This window comes from Triticum aestivum, chromosome 2B (genome assembly GCF_018294505.1).
Source record: "Triticum aestivum cultivar Chinese Spring chromosome 2B, IWGSC CS RefSeq v2.1, whole genome shotgun sequence".
Lineage (NCBI taxonomy): Eukaryota > Viridiplantae > Streptophyta > Magnoliopsida > Poales > Poaceae > Triticum > Triticum aestivum.
In genome coordinates this window covers 650677497-650701755 of record NC_057798.1, presented here as the reverse complement: position 1 = coordinate 650701755, position 24259 = coordinate 650677497, and the positions used below count along the sequence as shown (strand labels likewise).

The 24259-nt window shown below is 45.3% G+C and overlaps 1 protein-coding gene across 2 annotated transcripts; it reads right to left on the bottom strand.

Moving 5' to 3' along the window:
- Positions 1–2172: 2172 nt before the first annotated feature.
- On the bottom strand, positions 2173–7640 carry LOC123046500 (protein FAR1-RELATED SEQUENCE 9). 2 transcript variants are annotated; one of them, XM_044469884.1, is made up of 8 exons: positions 7500–7640; positions 7189–7413; positions 6324–6588; positions 5544–6234; positions 4910–5367; positions 3501–3785; positions 3322–3387; positions 2173–3219 (listed from the first exon to the last, which is right to left on the bottom strand). In XM_044469884.1, the coding sequence occupies exons 5-8, from the start codon at positions 5180–5182 to the stop codon at positions 2401–2403; spliced, it is 1443 nt and encodes a 480-aa protein (XP_044325819.1). In that variant the 5' UTR covers positions 5183–5367; positions 5544–6234; positions 6324–6588; positions 7189–7413; positions 7500–7640; the 3' UTR covers positions 2173–2400. The 2 variants fall into 2 exon arrangements, with proteins under 2 accessions (XP_044325819.1, XP_044325821.1); XM_044469886.1 differs by lacking the exon at positions 3501–3785 and having other exon boundaries at positions 2176–3219; positions 7500–7523.
- Between the last annotated feature and the right edge of the window lie 16619 nt (positions 7641–24259).

Here is a 24259-nt window from a genome sequence, read left to right as displayed (position 1 = left end):
GAAAGCAAGGAACCGAGGGGGCCCGAATAGTGCAAGCCCGAAGAACCGACGCAACGGAAGAGAGGAACCGAGTGGATCCGTGTGATGCAAACACGAAGAACCGATGCAACGGAAGCGAGGAACCGAGGGGATTTGAATGATGCAAAATCGAAGAACCGATGCAATGGAAGCGAGGAACCAAGGGGATCCAAATGATGCAAACCCGTAGAACGATGCAACGAATATGAAGAACCGAGTGGATCCGAATGATGCATGAAGAACCAACGCAACGAAAGCGAGGAGCCGAGGGGACCCGAATGATGCAAACCCGAAGAATCGATGCAACGGAAGCGAGGAACCGAGTGTATCCGAGTGATGCAAACACAAAGAACCGATACAATGAAAGTGAGGAACCGAGGGGATTTGAATGATGCAAAACCGAAGAACCGACGCAACGGAAGCAAGGAACTGAGTGGATCCGAGTGATGCAAACCCGAAGAGCCGATGATAAACGATCGAAGTAGTTACGTAGGTTTATTTCGTTTGCATGTCCTTGTATGGATTTAAGACCCATATTTAACATATCCTGCTGCATCCATATTTAACATATCCTGCTGCAGATGCAAGATGCTCTTATACGATGCCTTGGCTGCACACAACACGTCGGGCTCGGCGCAGGCCATCGTCCGGTTCTGATGCTCTTATACGATGCCTTGGCTGCACACAACACGTCGGGCTCGGCGCAGGCCATCGTCCGGTTCTGATGCTCTTATACTATGCCTTCAGCGGCGATGGGATCCGCTGAGGAGCACGTTGGATCCGTAGTACGTAGCTCGTCCGCCCATCCAGTGAAGAGAAAGAGTGTCACGTGAGGCTCCAACGGGGTGCAACGGGGCTCACACGCGTCAGATTATCAGAACCACGAGTGATGCACTATATTCAGTGAGAAGCACATGGGGTGTTTTTTTTAATTAACACATGGGGTGTTTTTTTTAATTAACACATGGGGTGGTTCACACGTCATGATTTTGGAAGAAAAAGTCAAAATACTTTTCACTTTCTCTGTGGGATCTTCTGCGGAACAACATGTGTGTGATTATTTTGCCAAAGTGATGTTTATAAGAGAGACTTATAGGAGACCACATAGCCGAAAATTGGTAGGAGTGCTCGAGCGCGTGCGCTCCTGGTATCGGTGGCCATCGAACTGGCTATGGGGATGCGGGCTGTAAGTTTTATTATATTGTTTTGAGTGTACATGTACGGGATACGGGCAGGCATGGTATTGTGTAATGTGCATAACGGAGTTTACGGTGGACGGTTGTTGGGCTCTAACGGAAGGGGTTGGTTATGGGCCGAACTGCACCAATGGCACGGGACCGAGGATAGGTGTGGGCCGCTGATGCCGTTTACGTTTGCCGTCATCGTTCCTTGTTTGGGAAGCGGTGCGGACCAGCGAGGCCATTTATTACTCGACCGAAGCACCAGTCCGGTTCCCATCTGCTCACTTGTTCCATCGGCTCTGCCGTCCACCGAATCCTGCGTGCAGAAACTCGGGCTATCAGATTTTATAGATAAACCGCAGTACATAAACACGAGGTTAAAAGAATGCAGAAACCAAATCCGATATATGCAGAACGTACCTGTCCCAGCCCACTCCGCGTGGCCTGGAGCATCATCTCCTCGGGGGTGATTTTCAGTTCCTGCAACAGGGGGAGGGTTGAAGTCGCCATCGGCGATTGCAACCTGTGGGGAGTTGGAACCTGATGATGCTTCATGGGGAGAGCTGCCTACTGAAAGTGGAGGAGACATCTGGATGGCAGCTTGATGGAGTGATCCGGAGGCTAGCGACAGCAAGGGAGATCTGCCTGCAGACTGTGAGCAGGTGGCAAAGCTCGGCTCACTTGAAGTAAATTGATGGTGGCTCACAACAGCAGGGTAGTAAGTGCAGGCCTTGCTAGGCGGACGCTCCAGAAGGATTCAAAAATCAAACTATACGTGCGCGGAGCTGCCTCCGCGCCCATGTTTGGAGTGAAGAGAGGGTGTGCACTGTGCTGTGCTGTCGGTCACATATATATTTTTTTTCACATCCATGTCATGTGCAGACCATTCATGCGTGTGTGATTTTCAGCAGTACTTAACAAGGGGTAGCAGATTTTTTTTGGTTGATTATGCCACATAAGATTAATAGGATGGATAATGCCACAGCAGCATCAAACATATATGTCAACGGTACATCCATTTAAATAATGTTATTAGGCAAACGCAGTACATTATTGAGGCAAGGCAAATGCAACAGAGCATTCACGATACAAAGCAGTACCAGCTAACATTCAGATTCACTTGCGATGCTTGCACACACGCAGCATGGGTTCACAAGGTTCAGACAAGTACAGATTAAAATAGACATCAGGGAAGTGGCATTCATCTACAAGCAAACACCAACAATCTGGGTTCTACTTGATATATATGCTTTCTTAGTTGCATAGAATAATCACTGGCTGCTACCAGGATCAGGAGTTGTTTGCTCTGCAACATGTACCATGATCTTAGGATTGTTGCATGTGTTCTTCCGATGACCTCCCACCCCGAAAATCGAGCATTTTGGTTCTTTCCTTTCTTTTGAGGCGCGTCTCCTCTTTGTGGACAAGTTGTGCTTTTGTGACCAGGGCCACGACATATAGTGCAGAACCGTGTTCGTTTACTTGTGGCGCATCCGAGAGCACCATTCACTTCTGATGTAACCTTCAACTTTTTTCTCTTCCCAGATCGGTCGTCGTACGGAGGCTTGTCTCTGCTATTAGTTGGTCGTCCGGCTTTCCGTTTACGTTCTGGAGCAGACAATCCAATGAAATTTCCAATGGCACTGCCCTCATCGTCGCTCATGCACCCATTATGTGGCCCTTCTAGCAGACTCAATTCCTTAACCTTTGTCTTTTTCAATTCTATTCTGTGCACTAAACCCAGACCATCATGCTCAGCAGCTAAAGGGGTCAGTTTATCCATTGCTGCTCTAAGAAGTTCCATCGCGCAATCGTAGGCAACTGGATTTGCATCACCAAGTTTCACCACCTCTAAAGCATGTGTATACATATTTGAATGTCTGAATGTTATTGAGTTTACTGAAATATTGCCTTTCTGTAGGTGTGCCAAGTGATCTGGAAGTATGTCTCTTGCTTCTTTTGTCCATCTTTTGAGGATATGCTTTGATGGAATTCTGTCTATACCAAGGAAATCAGGAACCTGCAATATGATTACTTAGTTATTTCAGCTTACATGGTTTTATCAATTGAGACGAATCAGCAATATTGTTAAATTTCTTATCTCAAGACAATAAGATTGTACCTTAATAATGGCAGCATAGTCAGTAGCGGATCTAGCCCAATGAGTAAGGGTGGGCCAACAGTAGAACTGTTCATAAAAATACAAAAAAAATTCTTAATATTTTTTAGCATTTTTCTTATGCTATAAAGCTATTCAAAAAATTCCAGGGTGGGCCGTGGCCCACCCTGTCCACCCTCTACCTCCGCCACTGAGCATAGTAATCCTGTGTGCTCGAAGTTGCCACATTCACATGTCAATTCTTCACCCTGACCGTGGACATGCACGACGTACAATACTCTGCACCACTTTTCATGTTTATCCGGGTGATATCGATGTACATTATATTTTGAACCTTTCTCGACCTCTTCTACTCTGTACTGCCCTGCTTCATACAGGATCTCACCAAATTTCTCAAACATTGCTCGTGTGTAGATATTGCTAGCGTGAAATTCCAGCGGCGTGTTTACCTTCATAGATGGCAATGTCTGAATACAAATAAGAACATAGTTAGCATGTTCCATGTTTTTGCGGAGGCATAATTACAAGTACCGGCCTTCCCTCGCCAAGCTTATGCCTGTGTACAGGGCGGTCACCACTGTCTCCGTCGGCGACGGCCGCACTATGGCGTTCTAGCTGGACCCTCGGTTGCCCGGTGGTGCACTATCCGTCCAGATGAGCTCCCTCTTCTCTCACACCACCATGCCGGCGGCCTCGGTTGCTCACGTATTTCAACACGGGCTTGCTGGGGTCCTCGTCCCCCGCCTGAACCATGCGGGCGCCAGGGAGTGCGCGATGCTCCTCCCAATCATCCGGGCGCTGGCCCTCACTACGGAGCCGGATGTTCGGACCCTTCGCCTAGGCTGTGACAAGGGTGTTGGGCTCTCCTCCGCCTGCCTCTACCATCTTTGCCACTTTGGTGGGGTGCTTGCGCCGTACGCCGACTTTGTCTACAAGAACTACGCTCCAAGTCGTGTCCGCTTCTTCGCCTGGCTCTTGGTCCAGGCTCGGATCCAGACAAGAGACGTTCCCTGTGGAAGCACATTGTGGAGGCGGCGGGGGCTGGCTACCCCGTCTGCTCGGCACCCTTGGAGTCGGCGGACCATCTCATCTTCGACTGCCCTTTTGCTCAGCGCTTCTGGTCTGTGGTGGGAGTCGCCTCGGCGGTCTCATCCGTTCAGCTGCTGCACACTATGTCCCCCCCTGGCTCGGTGCCGACGCGGACGGGCTCGACCTTCCTCCTCCTTTGTTGTTGGCAACTTCAGAAGCACCGCAACGCGGTGGTCTTCCAGGGGTTGCCCCCGTCACTCCCCCGACTGCTGCGCTTGTGTAGGGAGGACGTCGTGCTTTGGCGGGTGCGTCTGCCTGTTGCTCTAAAGCAGGCATCTGATACATGGCTGGGCTGCCTGACAAGCCCTCAAGATGCCTGATGCTTGTTGCCCCCCCCTCTCTAGCTCTTCCCCCGTACAAAAATGTACTTGTGCATGCTGGTTACCTGGGTGTTTTGGCCCCATATATGGAAATTCAGGTGGGGAAATCTCTCCTCCCCCCCCCCCCCCCCCCCCCCCCCCCGCGTGAAAATTCAAAAAAAAAAAAGATTGAAGCAACTTACAATCTTTGTTCGCCTCTCCTCATAGTTCTTGTTTGCTTCTCGACCGAAAAGCAGCCTCATGTATTGCCTTACAAATAAGTGCATGGGGCAGCTTGCTGGCACATATCCCTTCAGCATATGATTTGCGCTCTCACTTCGCTGTGTGCTTGTCATTTTTGCACAAAATATGCCCCTGAAATATGGTTTTGCCCACTTCGTGCGAACTTCATAGATGTGTGAAATGTAAGTGTTTTTTTTGCAAATTGTATTTCTCAAGGAGCTGTGCCCATGCATTTTCAAATTCTTCTTCCGTTATCATGTGATTCACAACTTTATGAAATTCTGCTCTGAAATCGCTTCGTTTTGAGTAGTATGCACAAGTTTTTCCTTAGCCTTCTTCAGGATGTGCCACTTGCACCACCGGTGTGTGATGTCCGGCATTACTTTCTCTATTGCAAGCTCCATAGCTCTACATTGATCTGCGGAGGCAAGAATCTTTTTGTTAGAAACCATAAGACTTATTTCAAAGTCAGACTACTGTGTATTACTGTAAATCTATGAATCATTTTATCTTCTACTTCCGAAATAAGCATGCCGGTGTCTATGTGTTTCAAGTTGGGCAGCTAACAAATATTATGGCAATTCCGATTGTCACCTGTAAGAATGGTCCGAGGATGTTTGCCACCCGTCATGCAGATGAATTCGCTGAAAACCGCCTCGAAAGTTTCCTTTGTCTCATCCCTGACAAGCACACCGCCAAAGATAATGCTCTGGAAATGGTTGTTTAACTCCAACAAACAGCCCAAATGGCATATCATAGAGGTTTGTACGGTATGTTGTGTCAAATGTTATTGCATCTCCGAAATAATGGTACTGCATCCTGCTTGCACCGGTTGACCAGAGTAAATTCCTTATCCGACTATCACTGTCTGGTTGTACTCTGTAGTACAAACCAGAATCCTTTGAACCCAATTCTGTAATGACATCCATAGTTTTCCGGACATCATCATCTGCTTGATCTCGGCTGATTTCACCACATAGACCCCTCAGAGCCCTTTTCATGAAAGGCACATTATTCATTGACCCGAAGAAGCTACCAATTATGTTGTAAACTTTTCCAATGCTTATATTGTTCTCCCTAAGCTGTTTGACAAGATCTCTTGTATACAGATCTATATGTTTATGTGAAGGGCAGTACACCTTTTCACCACATTTATCTGTCAACAGATGGTTGTGGTATGGCCTGTGCTCACTTATGTACCAGCCATTGTCATTGGTCGAAGCAAATGTATCAATGCATGGCACTCGCATCGGCATGTCCGTGTGTTTCCTCTTTTTGGTTTGCCCTGAAAATATGAATCGATTGTGAAATGTTACATTGCGTTTCAAGAAAACAGATTCAGGACCTGGGGTAATTAATTTACTTTGAACTCACCGAGCATCCACAGACTATTTCTTGCAAACATTTGGTTCTCTCGACGTTCAGCCTACCTTTTCCATATCTTATCCCAAATCCAATTTCCCACAAATACAGATTGTAGAAGTGGTATGCTTCTCCCAATGAATCAAAGTTGTATCCAACAGCTGGTACCACTACAATATCTGTCTTCTTCTCCACGTATCCTCTTAAGGTTTTTTTGAGGGCACATATTCTTCCAGCGCATGGTGTGCGCTCAATAGGGGCTCGCCCAATACAGATCCTGCATCATTAGTAATGTATCATTATTCTGACTGTAAATGAGTGCCCTAACTTGTAATCAAACATGTACTGCTAACAAAGCAACCTCTCAAGATTCCATATTGGAGGTTTTCAATTATTTAGACATGGCTTATGACGCTGGCATCCATCTTTACAATGATATACCATAAACTTACATTTTGATAATTTTCTCATATGGATCTCATTGGTCATGCACAATGAACATGGAGGTGCAGGTTTAGTTCTAGATTTCAGAAAGCATTAACATTTTCAGGTTTTTGAATCAGTCTTCAGAAGTGAACAAAAAATAAAACACGAGCTTTACATGTGCAGATATACAATTTCCAGACATTTATAAATGTGCTAGTTTCAGAGAAGAGCACGAGTAAATATGAATTCATTCTTTATATTTTTTTGATATTTGGTCAATAATTCAGGCCAACACACGAGCAATAAGCCAATCTGATGAATTCAGCGCTGATACGCGAGCACTATGCAAATCTGAAGAATACACCCTGTGCTTCAGAGTTCTATTTTTCCAAAAGATGACTGATAGGAATATATTTCGCACTTAACCATGATCAAGAAGAAGAAACGGTACCTTCTAGTCCAGCAGGGGGCTTGAGGGTCATCTTTCCCTGTTGACTGTTGTGAATCGCCCGCCGACAAGCTCAGTGGTTCGCAGCCGTTATCCTTGGGCAACTGGGTTGAGAGGGGGTCGTCGCCAACATCTCCCATGCTTCATTCAGCAGCCAACTGTGTGAGACATGTGCCTGCCTCACCGCCCGGAGTTAAGTCGTTGGCTTCAAGAGCCGGCCAGGGGAATCTGCGAGAAGACCCAGCGACCCATCAGTTGGTGCTCGTGAAAGATTCAGAGCTACTGCTTGAACGAAGACGAAGTAGAAAACATACCTGTCGACAGGATCTGTTAGGAACTCTAATCCATTGCCGTTCTCTTCCGCCGCCGCCATGGAATCTGATCTCTGCTGATGGCGCCGCAGAGCATTCGTAATGAAGGGAGCGGGGTGGGAGATGGGGGTTGTTGTCTTCTATTGGGCCCGCGAGCAATTTATTATTTCCACCGCTATGTCTACGCCGTTTTCTGGACGGAACTCTCGGGCGAGTACGTCACGTACCGGGATCCTTCAAATGTACTGATGGTACGTTTTCAATCTCCTTCCGTTACCGTGCGACATACGCGTTCTGGTTGTTTTTTTTTGACCCAACACCGTAGAACAAATTGTTCTACGGTAAATCAATTAAAGCAAAATATAGTACAAAAAGTTACAAATTCCAAAAGAATAAAGATTATAAGCTAGCCAATGCCTGCTCTAGGAATGGAACCCATGATTACAGATTATGATCTATCCACTGTGAAAAGCGAACTGCAAACTTTTGCTTGATCTTATGTCGAAGTAGCTTAAGATCATTCTTGAGGTAGTATCTCCAAGACTGAATTGAATGAGGAAGTGCTCTGAACACAAAGTTATTTCGCTGAATCCAAATGTTCCAACAACCCAAAATAAGGATTTCGACAGCAAATTGTTTTGGAAGGAGCTGCGTGGCCAAGATGGTGTCCTCATAAACAGAAGTTCCTCTTCGTCTGTTTGGAATCAGAGAGTTCCAGCAATCTTGCGCAAAACTGCAATCCCACAATAAATGCATAGGAGTTTCTTCTGCTTGCTGATTACAGTTAGGGCAAAAGGTATCATCAAGGTGCATGCCTTTCCTTAGAAGAAGAGCCCTAGTGTTGATTCGACAGTGAGCTACCAACCAAAAAAAGATTTTATGCTTTAGCCTGCTGGAGCTATCCCAAATGAGACTGAAAAACGGATGCTCCTCATGATTGTCCAGAAGCAAATTATAGATCAGAATTGAAGAGGGCCTGCCAAAAGCACCAATAATGTTCCACCTATCTTTAACTTGTGGGTCTAAGGTCGGAGCCAAAGAGGGGAGCTGGTTGAATTCTTCAAATGCTACTATAGAGAGAGGTAAATGGAACTGATCAATCCAATTTTCCTCCTAAAAGAAACTTAGTACCGATTGATCCTCATGAAGGGCAAAGGAGTGAAGGTGAGGGAGCAAAGATTGGAGCTGCTGTTCCAACCAAGTATCTGACCAACAGAGAATAGATTGTCCTGACCCAATGGAGCATTTGCTGATTTGTTTGAATCTCTCCAGGAGAGCAATATGAGACTTCCACCAGAAAGAGCCTTCAACTTTCCTTCTTGGCAGTTCAGTGTGGTAATATTTCTCCCAGATCAAATTAATCCAAGGTATATCCTCCTTATTGAGAAATTTAAGCAGATTTTTCATTAGTAGTGCCTTGTTGTGAATAGAGATATCAAGTATTCCAAGTCCTCCTTGCTTTTTTGGCCTACAAACCTTGGACCAAGCAATAAGTGCAGTTCCTCTATCCTCCATACCAAATTTCCTCCAAAGGAAATTTCTCAAGTACTTGTTGATTTGCTGTAACACACCAACTGGGAGAGCTAGAGAGCTCATGAAGAAAATTGGCAGAGATGCAAAAACTGATTTTACAAGCAAAAGCCTGCCATCATAAGATAACATAGTGGAGCAGCCAGAAAGCCTTCTTTCAATTCTTTGCATCATTGGGTTAAAATCTTCATTTTTTGGTTTTGTTGTGCCAAGAGGGAGACCTAAATAGGTGAAAGGAAAATGACCTTGCTGGCAGCCCAAAACATTAAGCAAAGAGTGAAGCTGTGTGATTGGTACATTTAGTGGCACCAAGAAGGATTTCTCATAATTCACTCTCAGACCTGTGAAAGCAGAGTAATGAAGGAGGAGATTTTTGACTTGCTCAATTTGTCTCATATCAGCTGGCAGGACTAAGATGGTATCATCAGCAAACTGAATCACTGGGAAGTCAGGGCAAGCTTGACTAACAATAGGAGGAAGAATCAGCTGATTTTGCATAGCTTCATTGAGGGTGGATTGGAGTAGGTCAGCAGCCAACACAAATAGCAAAGGAGAGACAGGGTCACCTTGTCTAACCCCTTGATTGCAATGAAAGAATTTTCCTGGCACCCCATTAAGCAACACTGAAGAAGTACCAGAGGAAAGGAGCATGGAGGTCCAATTCATCCATCTATCTCCAAAACCTCTTGCTTTGAGAATTGCAAGAATATCTTGATGGTTCAGAAGATCAAAAGCCTTTTCAAAGTCTAGCTTCAGGAGAACAATGGGAAATTTAGACTGCTGACACTGATGTAAGTACTCATAAGCCCATCCTAGACAGTCATTAATGGTTCTGCTCTTAATAAATCCATACTGATTGACATGAACCAAATTGAGAATAACTGTCTGAAGTCTATTGGCCAGCAACTTGGAAATGATCTAGCCCCTCCGCACACACACACACAAATGGAGTCGGCTCTTTCTTTCACCTAGCCCCTCCGCGCACCTAGCCCCGCCGCTGGCCAATCCGGCCGCGGCGGCCACCGCCTGAACCTCCCGCCGTTGATCACTCCGGCCACGGCGGCCACCGCCTGTATCTCCCGTTGTACGTCACTCCGGCTGCGGCGGCCACCATCTAGCTCTTCCCTCCTTGATTTCTGCCTGTTCTCCACCACCGCCCTCTTCGGCCGCCATGTCTCTGTTTGATCTTCATTTTGAACGGGGGAACGCCTTTGAAGATCGTATCCTATCCTCCCTTCATCTTCCGGTCAACTTCACCGCCGACAATGGGCAAAAGGAATTCTTTTTGGTTGCAGAATTCACCAGATCGAAGATCAGACTCACTGAGGAGTCCGTCGGTACTATCCTTCTTTCATGTTTTGGGGGTCGTGCTTCTCTATTCAAAGTTTGCAAGCTACGTGATCACCTATACAAATTCTCGGTTTCTTCGATCAATGTTGGATTTGCGATATACAATGGAGGAAATATTTCTTTGCCGGAATTCAATCTTGGTTTTCTTCTGTGGGGGTGCTAATGGTCCGAAGTTTCGTTCTATCTCCGATCCGAATCAAGACAATGGTTGGACTCTAGTCTCGCGATCTCGCAATGGGAATTCTTTTGCTGATGCAGTTCGAGTGCCGAGATTTTTCCAGCAATCTTCAGTTCCTGCTCAGGCACGGCGATCTCGCCCCGCTCAATCTTCGGTAGCAGTTACTACGGTGTTTGATCGTCTTCAATTTCCAGCAGTGGGCAATAATGAGGCGGCAATTCAGGAAATTCAAACTGCCCCAAGGGCTTCTGTGGGATCTGGTGCGGCCCATTTGGATGGTGAGGCCCAACCAAAGCTCTTCTGTGTCCGTTGCTTGCTATCGGGCCACAAGCGCGCGTGCTGCAAAAATAAAATCTGGTGTCATAATTGCAAAAGGTGGGGCCACATTTCCAGTGACTGTCGTTCGGCCTTCCGCTCTCTCGCATTGTCAAATCAATTGACTGCCTCAGTATCTGCTCCTACCTCTGCTACACCCGTTAATGGTGCGATTCAGGGGCAACAATCGAGGCCAGTTTTGGAGAATACCGGCAATCAAGCTCCTTCCAGACCCTCACCAACCATTCCACCTGCTATTGTGTCGCTCCCTACTCGCTCTGCGTCTCTGCCTCCGCCGCCCCCGCTCACAGCTAGCAGGCTCTTGCTTTCTTCAGAGCAGGGCGGAGAGCTGGTCCCGCGCGACATGGCCAACTTCCCATTCGATCCGGCCCCTTTTCTTCCTCCGCATCATCAAGCAATCCAGGTGGAAGGAAGACCAGCGAGAGTCAGGGTTATTTCGAGCCCTTCTCTGCCACGCCATGAAGACTGGGCAATCGCCACCATTGTACCAATGCCCAACCAGCAGGTTCACTTCCCAAATGTTCGTCAAATCATTGATGAGTTCATTACGCAAGTCAAGCATCTAGGGTTTCAAGAGATTTGTCAATGCCCTTTCGGTCAAGCTTATGTCAGATTAAACTCCCCTTTCGACCGTGATGCTCTGGTTCTGCAAAGCCCGCATGTCCATGGAGATGTACATATCATCTTTCAGAGGCATAACCAGGGCATCAACTGGAGAAGTTTGCATCTTGACAGGGATGTTTGGGCTCTGTTAGTGGGATTTCCTTTTGATAAACGAGAGATGCATGAGCTGGCGGATGCAGTAAGGAGTTTTGGCAAATTATTGCTATGGGACAGAGCCAGAAGTACCAGAGCTGCACTCATGGTTAAGATTAGGGTTGAAAACTTAAGCGATGTTCCTGTTAGTATTGTGGTTGGAGAATCTGATGATCCAAATGCAGAGTCCTGGTCTGTGCCTGTGATTATTCTCCAACAAGATCTACTGGGTGCTGGACCTCCAGAAGAAGACCCTGTTCCTGTGGACGGAAATCCTCATCCACAGCCAGTCAACAATTTTTTTCACCCCAATCAACTGAATCACTTTGTTGGGCCCATCCAACAGCACCAAGTTCAAGATATCATGGGAGGAGACCCACAAAATTTCCATCAGCAGGCAATGCAGATTCAGGCAGCTGATGAGGAACCTGAAGATGAGGATGAGGATCTCCCTGGATGGGGGCACTGGGCAATGCCTGCTGAAGATGATGACCTCATTGATCAGGAAATTGAAGAGGGAGAATTTGTGGAGCTAGCTGATCTGTTTCAGCCTTTGGAAGAACAGTTGCAAGTGGCTCTCCCTGATATGGACATTCATAGTGATCTCACTATTTCTGTGGGATCAAATGGGGTGGAGATTGATATGCAAGAGGCCAATGCTCAGCTTGTCTTGGAGGGAAATGGTTTTTTAAACAATTTGGGCCAGGCCCATGTGGATCTCCCTGACCTCAACTTGGCCCTTGGGCCCATGATAGTGGACCAGCTGAACTTTCCCCAGCCTGAGCCTGCTATGCCTGTCATTGCTGCTCCTCTAGAGTTCTATCCTATTTTGCCAGAAATGGAGCCACCATTAAATGTTCAACTTGATTTAAATCAAGAGCCGCCTCCTTCACCTGCAATCATTGAATCTCATGTGAATGCTCCTTTGGAAATCTCTCAGTTGGAGGATAACTTGTTCCCTGATGAGGAGGATGGCTCCTTATTTAATTTAAATCTTGCTGAAGGAGAGGACCCAGTTATTCAGTTAGCTTCTCATGCAGAAATTTTGGCAGCTCAGCTTAGGGAAGATGACCAGAGCTCTTTTGTTGATGAGGAAATTGAAATCCTTGACTGTTCTTCTGTTGGTTCTTCCAAGCCTGACTCTGAATGTAGGGCTGTTACATGCTCTTCTAACTCTCATTCCTCAGCACCACCAGGGTTTTCTATCAAAGGGAAATATTTATCTATTGATGATACTGTTGCAGATTCTGGCAGTCAATCTGTGGCTTGTTTATCTGCCTGGGAGAAGCATTTCTCTGTTAGTGCTGAAGGCCTCACTAAAGTTCATGTACCTTATGACTGGGTGGATTTCATTTGTTATGCCCTTTTGACTCCTGATAAATTTGAGTGGGCCAAGATGTTCTTGTTGTCTCCTATGTGGGCTATTATTTGTCAAGAGTTTCAGAAATCTCAACATCTCACCTTCTTCATTCCTCCTTCTTGCCCTGTAACTGTGGCTCCTTCTTGCTCTCAGTTGCAGGCTCCTAGCTTGGAGGATATGCAACCTTTACCTGCTGAGGTGGTCAGCTTCTCCAGTCCTGCTGCTGTTAAGGGAAAAAGGAAGGACAGGTTGCCTATTGTGGAATCTGAGGTAAGAAGAAGTGAGAGATTGCAACACTTAAACAAGGGATATAGGAAGAAATCATGTCATGATAGTAACTGTTTGGCTTGTACTGCTAAGCCTCTTGTCTGCAATTCAAAAATAATAAAGAATCTGAACTCTTCTTACTGCAAGGTGGACCCTAAGGCTTGCTCTGAAGAAATCCTCTTGCAGAAGAAAGTTAAAAGAGGGGGGAAGCCATCAGCATGGAAGGACTGAAGCCTTGGGAAGCACTGTGGGGAGTTCTTGAAGCTGCCCTTCTTTTGGATCAAATTAGGTCCTTTTGTCTAGGGTCCTTGCTACTGAAATTTCAGTTCATCTTTACTGTAATAAATTCAATATCTGTTCCCTGGACTTTTATGAGAACCTTCAATATGTGGGCCTGTCTTAGTTTGAGTCTTTGGACCATTTTAAAAATTCCTGCTCAGTGGTGGTTCCTGCTGTATGCCTGCGTGTTTCTGCAATGAATAGATCCTGGAATATTTTAAACTGGAATGTGAGAGGTATAAACTCCAGTGATAAGTGGCTTGCAATTTCTAATAAAATTGAAGAATCACAGTGCTCAATTATCTGTCTGCAAGAAACCAAAAGAGAAGTTTTTGACATCTCTTATTTAAGAAAATTTACCCCAAAAAGAATCAATAAATTTGAGTTCTCACCCTCTATAGGGGCTACTGGGGGTCTGCTTGTGGCTTGGAGTGATGCTATGTTTCAAGGAGAATGTCTGTTTAAAAATGATTTCTCTCTTTCAATGAGGTTTATTTCAGTGCACACAGGAGAATCATGGATCCTAACTAATATTTATGGTCCCTGTGATGAGGAAGGGAGACATTTATTTCTGGACTGGTTCAAAAACATTCAGATGCCTGTGGAAACAAACTGGCTGATTTCTGGGGATTTTAATTATATTAGATATCCTTCCAATAGAAATGATGGTGCTGGGAATATAAACAATATGATGGATTTCAATGCTGTAATCAGTCAATTAGCTTTGGTAGAAATTCCTTTGAAGGGAAGAAGTTTTACTTGGAGTAACATGCAGCAAGCACCTTTGTTAGAAAAAATTGATTGGGTATTCACATCTGAAAACTGGTCCTCTCAATACCCAAATACCTTGTCCTTTCCCTTGGCCAAGCCTATTTCTGATCATTGCCCATTTGTGATCCAAATTGGTACTTCTATCCCCAAAGCAAAAGTATTCAGGTTTGAGAACTTTTGGCTTCAACTTCCAGATTTCCAAGAAGTAGTAAAGTCCAGCTGGCACCAACCCATTCAAGCCACTAATTCTGCCAAACTCATCACTGCAAAGTTTAAAAGGCTTAGGAAAAGTCTAAAGTTTTGGAGTAAGGGCATTTCCAACCTTGCACTCAGCATTCAGGCCACAAATAGTGTAATCTTGATGTGGGATTATTTTGAGGAGTTTAGAATACTATCAGATATGGAACAAAATGGCAGAGAAATCTTGAAAGAGCATCTCTTGAGGTTGTTGTCTTTTCAAAGCATTTACTGGAGACAGAGAGCAACAATTAGATGGGTAAAGTTTGGAGATGAGAATTCAAAATTCTTTCAGGCTAAAGCTACCATCAAATACAGGCATAACTTCATTCAAACTCTTATGAATGATCAGGGGGTAGAAGTAACAGAGCATCATGCTAAGGCTGCAGTTCTTTGGTCAGCTTTCAAAGAAAGATTGGGTAATTCAAGTGAGATGTCTGACCATCTTAATCTAATAAGACTTATTCACATAGTTGATGGTTTAGAAGATTTAGATGCTCCTTTCTCAAAACAGGAAATTGACTCTGTGGTCAAGGATCTTCCTTCTGATAAAGCACCTGGTCCTGATGGATTCAATGGAGATTTCATTAAAGCTTGTTGGAGCATCATTGCTGAAGATTTCTACAGGCTGATTAATGATTTCTATCATGGAAATATTTCTCTGCAAAGTATCAATGCTTCCTTCATCACTCTAATTCCCAAAAAGGACAATCCTGTCAGAGCAAATGATTTCAGACCAATTTCACTTCTCAATTGCTCCATCAAGATCATTTCCAAGACGCGTTCTGGTTGTACATGTCGACAGTAAGCCTACATGTATCTATACATTCCGCTCAAAAGGCCCACGCACGCGGTCTTGCCCTATTGGTCCACCTAGCAGGAGCGCGCGCGCCAGAGCACGCTATCGCCGCTCTCGCCACATAGCTTCTTATTATAGAAATAATCAGAGGACAGTTCGTGTCAGCCGCATCCTTGCCGCCTTGGAGTCTTTTACAGCCAGCTCATGAGCGGCGACGAGCTCTGCATGTACTTCTCTTTTGGCCCCAACGCACACAGCTAGAGAGGCTTTCTCCTACCCCACGCCAGTGTAGCCGGTGAGATGCCTTTCTCCTACCACGAGCTCCCTCGTCTTCAGCTCCATAGTCCATATCCAGGCATGACCGCAAGTTCCTAGTTCTCATGTTCCCATCCCCGATTTGTTCACAGAGTGCACGCGCCATCGCCGGAGGTCAAAGTTGCTGCCGCAAGGAGTCAAGGTGGCCGGCCGGTAGCGACGCAACGTGAGTCGCCGTCGGTTCTCTACTCCAGGTTGCCTACAGATTTGCTCTAGTCCTTAGGTTCTTTGCTCCTCGCCTCGCCGTACCAGTTCCACCTCCGTATGAAATAAAGAACGTGCAGGCTCCACACATGGGGGCGTTGATTCGACTGAACGATCCATATGGATCCGTCTCGTCGAGTGGACCCCTGCGGCACCGCCGACGGTGTCACGTGCCAGAAAACGGGTGCAACGTTATGCCGTACAAAATGGAACCTGCACAATTGATGTCTCAACTCGTGGAACCTGAGATTAACACGCTCGTGACGGCAAAGCAAAGAACGCACGGACTAGGACCACGCGAAACATGCTTTTGTCAGCCGCATGCCGTAAAGCGGTCAGCACCTGTTCAACCATCTCACCTCCAATAATTCATCAAATGAGCTTCAAAAGGAACCGGACTAGACAACAAGTACGAATCACAAAGCAACACGAACGGTGCTGATAGTTATTTCTAGGGTAAGCTATGATAGAAAATCCTACTCCTATATATATATATATATATATATATATATATATATATATATATATATATATATATATATATATATATATATATATATATATATAGACGGTCTATTCTGCTAATATTAGCAGAATAACTATTCTGCACACCACTTCCGCACTGCACGCTGAATGCAAGTGCACTGCATCTTCTTGACGACGAGCACTGCAATATAGACTAGTGAACTTCGCGTCGGAAAAAACTGCACGCAGTGTTTTTTCGGTACTGTTTTCGCTCTAATTTTTTGATTGTTTATCGGAACGAGGCATATAATATACCGTTGAAAAGCTATGGATTAGGCGCAACTTCGCTATGTTGAACACTTTTCGAGATTCCTCACGGTTTAAGAGCAGTTTCAAAAACGACGTGGTGCATGACGAGTGGCAGCGAATGTATTTTCGTGATTTTTTCTAAACCGGTCATTGGAATAAAGCAAATGATATGTCGTTCGAAAGATATCGTCAAGGCGCATCTTTTTCATATCTATTATGTTTTCTAATTCGTTACGGTTTAAGAGCAGTTTCAAATTTAGTAAATCACGGAATTCTATTTTTTAATTTTTTTCAAATATTCGGTCCTATTTTTGCTCTAGTTTTTTAACCGTTTGTCGAAACGAGGCGTGTAATACGTCGTTGAAAAGCTATGGACAAGTCGCAACTTTCATATGTAGAAATGGTTTTGAGATTCCTTACGGTTTTTAGTTAATTTTGAAAATCGGCGGCTGACTATGAGAGGCAGCGGCCGTATTTCGAGAAATTTTTACAAACCGGTTGTCGAAATGATTCAAATGATATGTTGTTGGAAAGATATCGACGAGACGCAACTTTTTCATGTAGAACACTCTCTCTAATTCGTTAAGGTTTAAGAGCAGTTTTAAATTTACTGAAATGCGGACACTCTGTTTTTCGCAACACCCAAATTGACGTGGGTACTTCATCCGACTGAAAACCGCACTGCATCGAATGAAAGACCGCACTGCATCGAACGGGTAAGAGAACTACATGGTTTCTTTTATTCAAACGTAATTTTTTCTTAGACGAGGAAGTGGAGTGCACTTCATATCGGGTGTAAGTGAACCACATCAAGCGAAAAATGAACCGAGACACAAGGCTAAGCACACTGTATGATTTTTCTTTGTCTTTTTTCTAACTTGTTTTCATAGGGTTAAGTGGACCATATTTGTCAATGTTAATGTGCTGCATCAAACGGGAAAGTGCACAGCAATGTCATCATAGAGGACTGCACGCAATTCTTTTTGTCATTTTCTTAAAACCAAAAGAAATGCATAATAGAGTTGAGCGAACCTCTAAAAAAACAAAAAAGACGTGCACAGTATAGTGGAGCGAACCTCTCCAAACAATAGAACTGAACCTCTCTGTGGACAAAAGTGAACCTATTGACATAGTTTTTTTTGCATGTGCAATGTATAATGAGGGGGAATGAAACTTGGCTACAACAACAGTGCACTTCATTTTCATGCAAAGTGTGCTGCCTACTGCAATACAGAGACGTGAGGTGGGAGCTTGCTGGAGACCAAGTCGTTGCCGCGGTTGTCGCTCGGTGTGCCCCCAAACTGCATGGAGATGAGCACGGAACCGCATCCCACAATGCCAAAGCTGCACCTCAACGCTTGCTGTACTGCTCAAGGAAACTAGACGCACTGCACGCCGAGCACAAACGAGTCGCACGTCGCTGATGAACTGCACAACAACCCCTGAAAGCAAGCAGCACAAGAAAAGTGTCAACAAGGTGCCACACAAAAAAGATGGTTAACTACACACGCATATCGCCGATGAGAAGTGGAGGAGTTCACTGGGCGGACTAGACGCATGGTCGGCGGAGTGCACGCCGATGTGCTCCGCATTGCATGGGCACGATGCGTGCACTGCATGAACATGTAGAGGGGGAAGGCAACAAACTTCAACACAGGAGGGGATGCATCCAACGTATCCAGCAAACTGCATGAACGAGCTGGCCGTCGATGGGGCCGCCAGCGCATTTTTTCAATCACCCCACAAACAAAAGAAACTGCACACCGGCGGAATCCGAGCTGCCCCGCTGGAGATGTCAGATGTGAGTTGCGGCAATGGGAGCAGTGGCAGTAGCTAGGAGAGGAAGAGGCAGGGCGGGGTTCCGATCTGCTCGGAGTCACGGCACCAGCGACGAAGAAAGGCAAGATGATGTGGACTGCAACGGGTAGAACGGCGAGCACCGGGGGCTTCAACGTGTGCTGCTGTGTCGCTGCCGTCGATGGGGCCGCCGGCACACCCACGTACTGCAACCACCACCAGAGTGCACCGCGCCAACGCCCTGCTCCCCAGCCGTGACACTCGAGGCGAGAGGTGGTCGACGATGAGCCCCTACCTCGATCTGGCATCCGTGGATGTGGATCCAAGCGTCGGCGTGGGCGCCGGGATGGATCAGGTCGGTGTAGAGGTCAAAGGCCGCCGGGGAGGCGGATCCGGGCATGGGGGACGGGATCCTCCCGCGGGCAGGGGCGGCGTCCAGGCCGCCGACGTCGACACAGGGCAGGATGGCGCGAGCCCAGCCCGCCGGTGATGCAGGGCAGGGGCGGTGCCAGCCCAGCCCGCCGGTGGGTGGGTCGACGGCCGGCTTGGGATAGGGCGGCGCCCAGCAGACGTGGATTGGGGGAGACAGGGGAGAGAGGTGCGGCGCCGCCCGGGGGGTGGGTGGATGGGGAGGGGGAGGGAAGGCACCCAGCAGAAGGTGCGGTGGGGTGGTTCGTGGCCGGGGCGGGTGGCGCTACGTGGTGGCTGGGGTCGGGAGGTGGGGGGAGCCCCGTTGACCAGGGGGAGAGCAGCGAGGTGGGGGTGGGGGTGTTTATTTTTTTTATTGCCTGCGCGGTTCGGTTCAGGTTTCGTTGCAGTGTCAAAGTGTTAGCAGAATAAGGGTTTGGTGTGCAGAATAAGGTCTTAAGGGGTGTTATCATATATATATATATATATATATATATATATATATATATATATATATATATATATATATATATACTAGTCGAATGCCCGTGCGTTGCCACGGGACACAAAATGTGATGTGAAACGATAACTCCACATAGTAATAGCATGGACTTGGGTATTTAGACGAGTGCTTATGGACACAACCCAACACCGGAACAATGTCAAAGATGATCCAACAGTGTATGTACATTATTGTTGTTCTTCTATTTGTGTTACCCGTCATTTAATTCAACGGAACACACTCTCTAACAGATTTAAACAGAAAAATAAAACCTATAATAAAATGGTATTTTCATTTCACAATAAAATGTTTTTATCTCCTGCCGCACACATCTTCATCTTGTCTTCATACCTCTCAAGGTGTGTTATCATCACTTTCTAGATATTCCCATCCTATCATCGTGCACATCCTACTTCCTTCCGCTTGTCTTCTACGGGCTCATTTTATTTGATTCGCTTCTCAAACTTTAAGAATTTCTTGCCGTCGTGGATGTTACTTGACAAATATTGGCAACATCGGCACACCATTGACATTTGGCGACGATGAGCGGCAACACCACCCCCTAGGCTTCACCTTTTAGCTATAATAGTTGCACTCCACTATCCTCCTTGGCTCACACTCTCAACGCTACAGTCCACCTCCAGGCGTATGTCTAAATAAAGTTAACATTTTGTTTATCCACAAACTTGTAAATGTAGACGAATTTTATCTTAAACTGGAAGGATGAACTACCGCTAGCATAATATACCAATTAGGAACATACAAGTGTTTTTATGAACAACCAAGCAAGGGAGAGGGAGATTGTACAACTTGTTGATATAATTTGGTTCGATTAGGAAGAGGATCACAAATCACAAATAAAATATTTTGATGCCAGTAAAAAATTTCAGTGAAAAGAAATATAGCATGCTACATAACAGTTTGTTGAAGAGGCACTCCTTAATGTATGATCTATTAGGTTGACGAGATACATAATAAAAAAAATCAGACTAATGGTAGCAAAAGAAACATCAGCTTTGACTTCACGTAGCACCTTCAAATGACAGTCTTATCTATAGATGGCTGCTATCGGAAAAAAGACACAAAATATGATCGAGGCAAAGAGCGAGAACACATCTTCAGGTTACTATCTTACATTCAGATAATTGCTAGCTAGATACATGGTCAGACCATAATTAATTATCAGCACTCTTACTCTTCATATCCATGTACAACATATATAAACTCTCCCAAAAATTTATAAATTCTAAAATGAATAAACTGAAGCACAATCATAACTCTTGACCAGATTCATTGCCGCTATCGTAGGAATAAAGATCCTGCTATCTGACTGACTTTAGTCACGCCACTTTATTCCGTTCATGGTGCGGTTACTCTCACAATCATAGATCCATCACTTTTTTTGAAAATATCAGGATGGCGGTGCAATTACCCATGTCAAGAGAAAACAAATCAGATGACATAATCATATACTCCCTCTGTCCGGAATTACTTGTCATCAAAATAGATGAAAATGGATGTATCTAGAACTAAAATACATCTAGATACATCCATTTCAATGACAAGTATTTCCGGACGGAGGGAGTACAATGCAATGCATGGGAAGAGGCCTTTGTGATCACTATAAATATTGTGATATACCTCAATTATACATCCATCCTCTATGTCATTAAGAAACAAATAACATAACACATTGTGCAACGGATTAAGATACTAATCTCTGCTATTAAAGCTACGACTACCTAGCCTTCTCCCACATAAAAGAAAAATACTACCTAGCCTTATCTTGTAGTTATCTACCACCCAAGCGCTATGCTATCTGAGTACAGGGCTATGACCAGTTTCCATATAAATCATTATTAAGGTTATTCTACCTCTGAAGTGCTATGTTATCTGAAAACAGGGCACCAAGTATCTCAAAGTAGCCAGACAAAACTTTAATTCGTTCATGTTTACATTCAGTGGCCTTGAGCAACATATCTTGGAAAAATTCACAGAAAATCTACATGGAACATGCACACACTTTGTGAGATCCCTATACCCCCATGGAGTACACGTTATGCTTACCCACTCCTTTCTCTCATAAGTGCAAGGAGTCACGAACTCTTGACCACACAATATGATTACCCACTCCGTTCTCTCATGATCACATATTTCTCTACTATTGGCATCTATCGGAATTGGTCCGACGGTGAAGATAAGAATACTGATAAATGTGTGTGCTCACCCCAAGGTGGTGTCTGACACCCTTTATAGAGAAATCCATGCTGCCTCCCATGCTCAAGCATCTACAAGCTTACATTTCAATCTGTAGAATTACACAATAAGTAATTATGTTAAGCCCTAAGACCATAATTTCCTCTAGAAGGAAAAATACTTCCTCTGCATAAAGAAACTGCATTATTTACGACCAGGTTCAATGTCAAGAAAATGTTTTTTTTTCTGAAACCGTAATCCTAGCTAAATGATTTTCATGCATAGCAATCACGTCATATACTTGGCTCTAAGAGTTCGATGACCATTATATGCTACAAAGGTAAATGCTCTGCAAGGCCTGAACAAAAAGTTATAAATTAGGGTAAAGCATAAATTGTTAACAAAACAAATTTTTAGTTCTAACATTCTTCCATGGCAGACATTTTAGTAAAATAAATACAGTGTATGTCTATTACTGTTCTTCTTTTGTTAGATAGTAACTGGCAAGTTTGATAAAGAAAAGAGAAAAAATACAACACATGACATTTTATTGATCCAAATACACGCTCATCCTTTAGGGCAGCCTTTGTTCCAGTATCACCATATATATGTAATCAACAGCTTGATGAGAAATTGAGAGACAAACGATATAACTGTGCCCACAAGTTAATTTTGTACGTAAGGGATATTTTTCCACAACAGAACCATGCTCTGTTCAGTATTACCATTAACAAATAACAACAAATGCCCACTCTTACTTCACTGTCACATTTAATATTTCGCATGCAAAATTGCATGAAAAGCTAACAAGCATGACAAAGAAAACCAGCTAACGAAATCAATGTAGAAAGATAAGAATACTTGGTGGATAGCAAAATCAATGTAGTTCTTCAGCTCTTCGATTACGGCTGCAGATTATATATCAAATTCAAGAGTAGCTTCATAGAAGAAAATACCCAACATCTTTAATTCAGCTGAAAGGAAATATAGTTTAAGCAGTAGGTAGTGCCTAATTATAATTAGATTAAGCTAGTCCCGTAGTTGCCCTGAACACCACATCAAAATCCAATTCCGTCAGCAAGTTGATCCATGTCAAACTCCAAGGAAATAGCGAGATCGCGCCAGTTATCTACCTTTGTACATGTCGCCAAAGCCGTCGCCGGTCGCCGAGCTCTCGGCTATCACTGAAGTCACCGATGGCCACCTCCAGCTTCTCGTAGGTGAATTGGTGTGTCTGCGGTTTGTGGACACTGCCGGACTCCAGGTTGCTGCTGCCTGTGGAGCAGGGTGTCCCGCCAGAGTTACTGTACTTGAGGAGCCCAGACGAGGAGGTCATATGTACCGCCTCCTCTTGCGTATTTACTTGAACAGCACCAGGACGAGAAGCACAAATAGAACCTGAGAAACTGTAGAGCTTTCTGGAGTGGCAAATGCGATTAAATAGATGAAAAATGAACCATGCACATTGATGCTTGAATTCGTAAGAGAAGAAAAATAAAACACTTGAAAAATGCTTGAATTGGTCCATGTACACGATGGATTTCGGTAAGAAAAGCACTGGTAAGTAAGGCAGTAGCATTTCATGTGCTTGCCATTGCTATTGCCTTTTTGTTTGCTTTCTTTGGTCCAGAAAGATCAAAAACCAATGTGAAAATAAATCTGTATAAAAAAGGAAAGGTAGCTAGGAATAGACAAGTTCTATCTCTAGTCAGACATGGCTTCGATTCAAACATAGTATGGAGTAGAGAAAGAGTCATACGTACTTGTAGATGAAGTGCCAGCATCAAAGAAAAGAAGTCTTTCATCACCTGTAAATAGACTGGTCGAGAATTAGCAACTATTGGGTACCTGAACCTGACGAACGAGTAGGAAACGACCTGCTAGCCTGACCGCCGGGTAGAAGAACATGCATGTGTTATTCTGGCGCCCCGCTGTCATGCCCGCAGCGCCCTTCGGAGGCCTCGCACTCGCCGCACCATCCGTCGCCGGCCTTCTGCGGCACCGAGAACCCCGCCCCGACGGCGTCTCTGAGTGTGGCGTTCCCGGCGGCCAACACGTCCGCCCGCGCCGACGTGCCATTGGACGAGTACGACCACCCCGGCGATGCAGGCAAAGGCGTTGTACACCAATGGAGAATTTCTTGATGGGACTCCTATCGCCGACGGCCAGCGCCGCGGCCGTGGTGCGGAAGCCGGAGAAAAAAATTCTGGGGAGCGGAGAGAGAGACGGGATTGGGAGCGACGGGTACGGGAGATGAGGAAGTCGCGTGCGTGTGGAACGTGCGTTCGTTGATCGTGGGTTTTGTTTTTACCTTTTTTTCTCGGGCGGGGAGGGGAGAAGCGATGGGTGGGACCATGCGAGGAGGGATCGTACGTGGGCTGGAGGAAGGATCGACAGGAGGGGAGACGTTTGATCCCGTTTAATAGTACTAGTAGAATGCCCGTGCGTTGCTACGGGCTATAATGTATATAAATGAATCAAATAAATGATTAAGGTCACCTCTATGGTTGAAGCTCATTTCTTCCTCGTACGTCCGGGCATGTTCGGACTTCAAATGGGCGGCCAACGGTCTCAAAACTCAACCGACTGGACAGTCCGGGCTAAACCCGGGCATGGGCAGCCCGGCCCGACGACCCGGGCCGGGCCAGGTCGGGCTTGACATTCAGGCCAGGCTCGGGCTTTGTTTTGCAGCCCGAAAGATAAT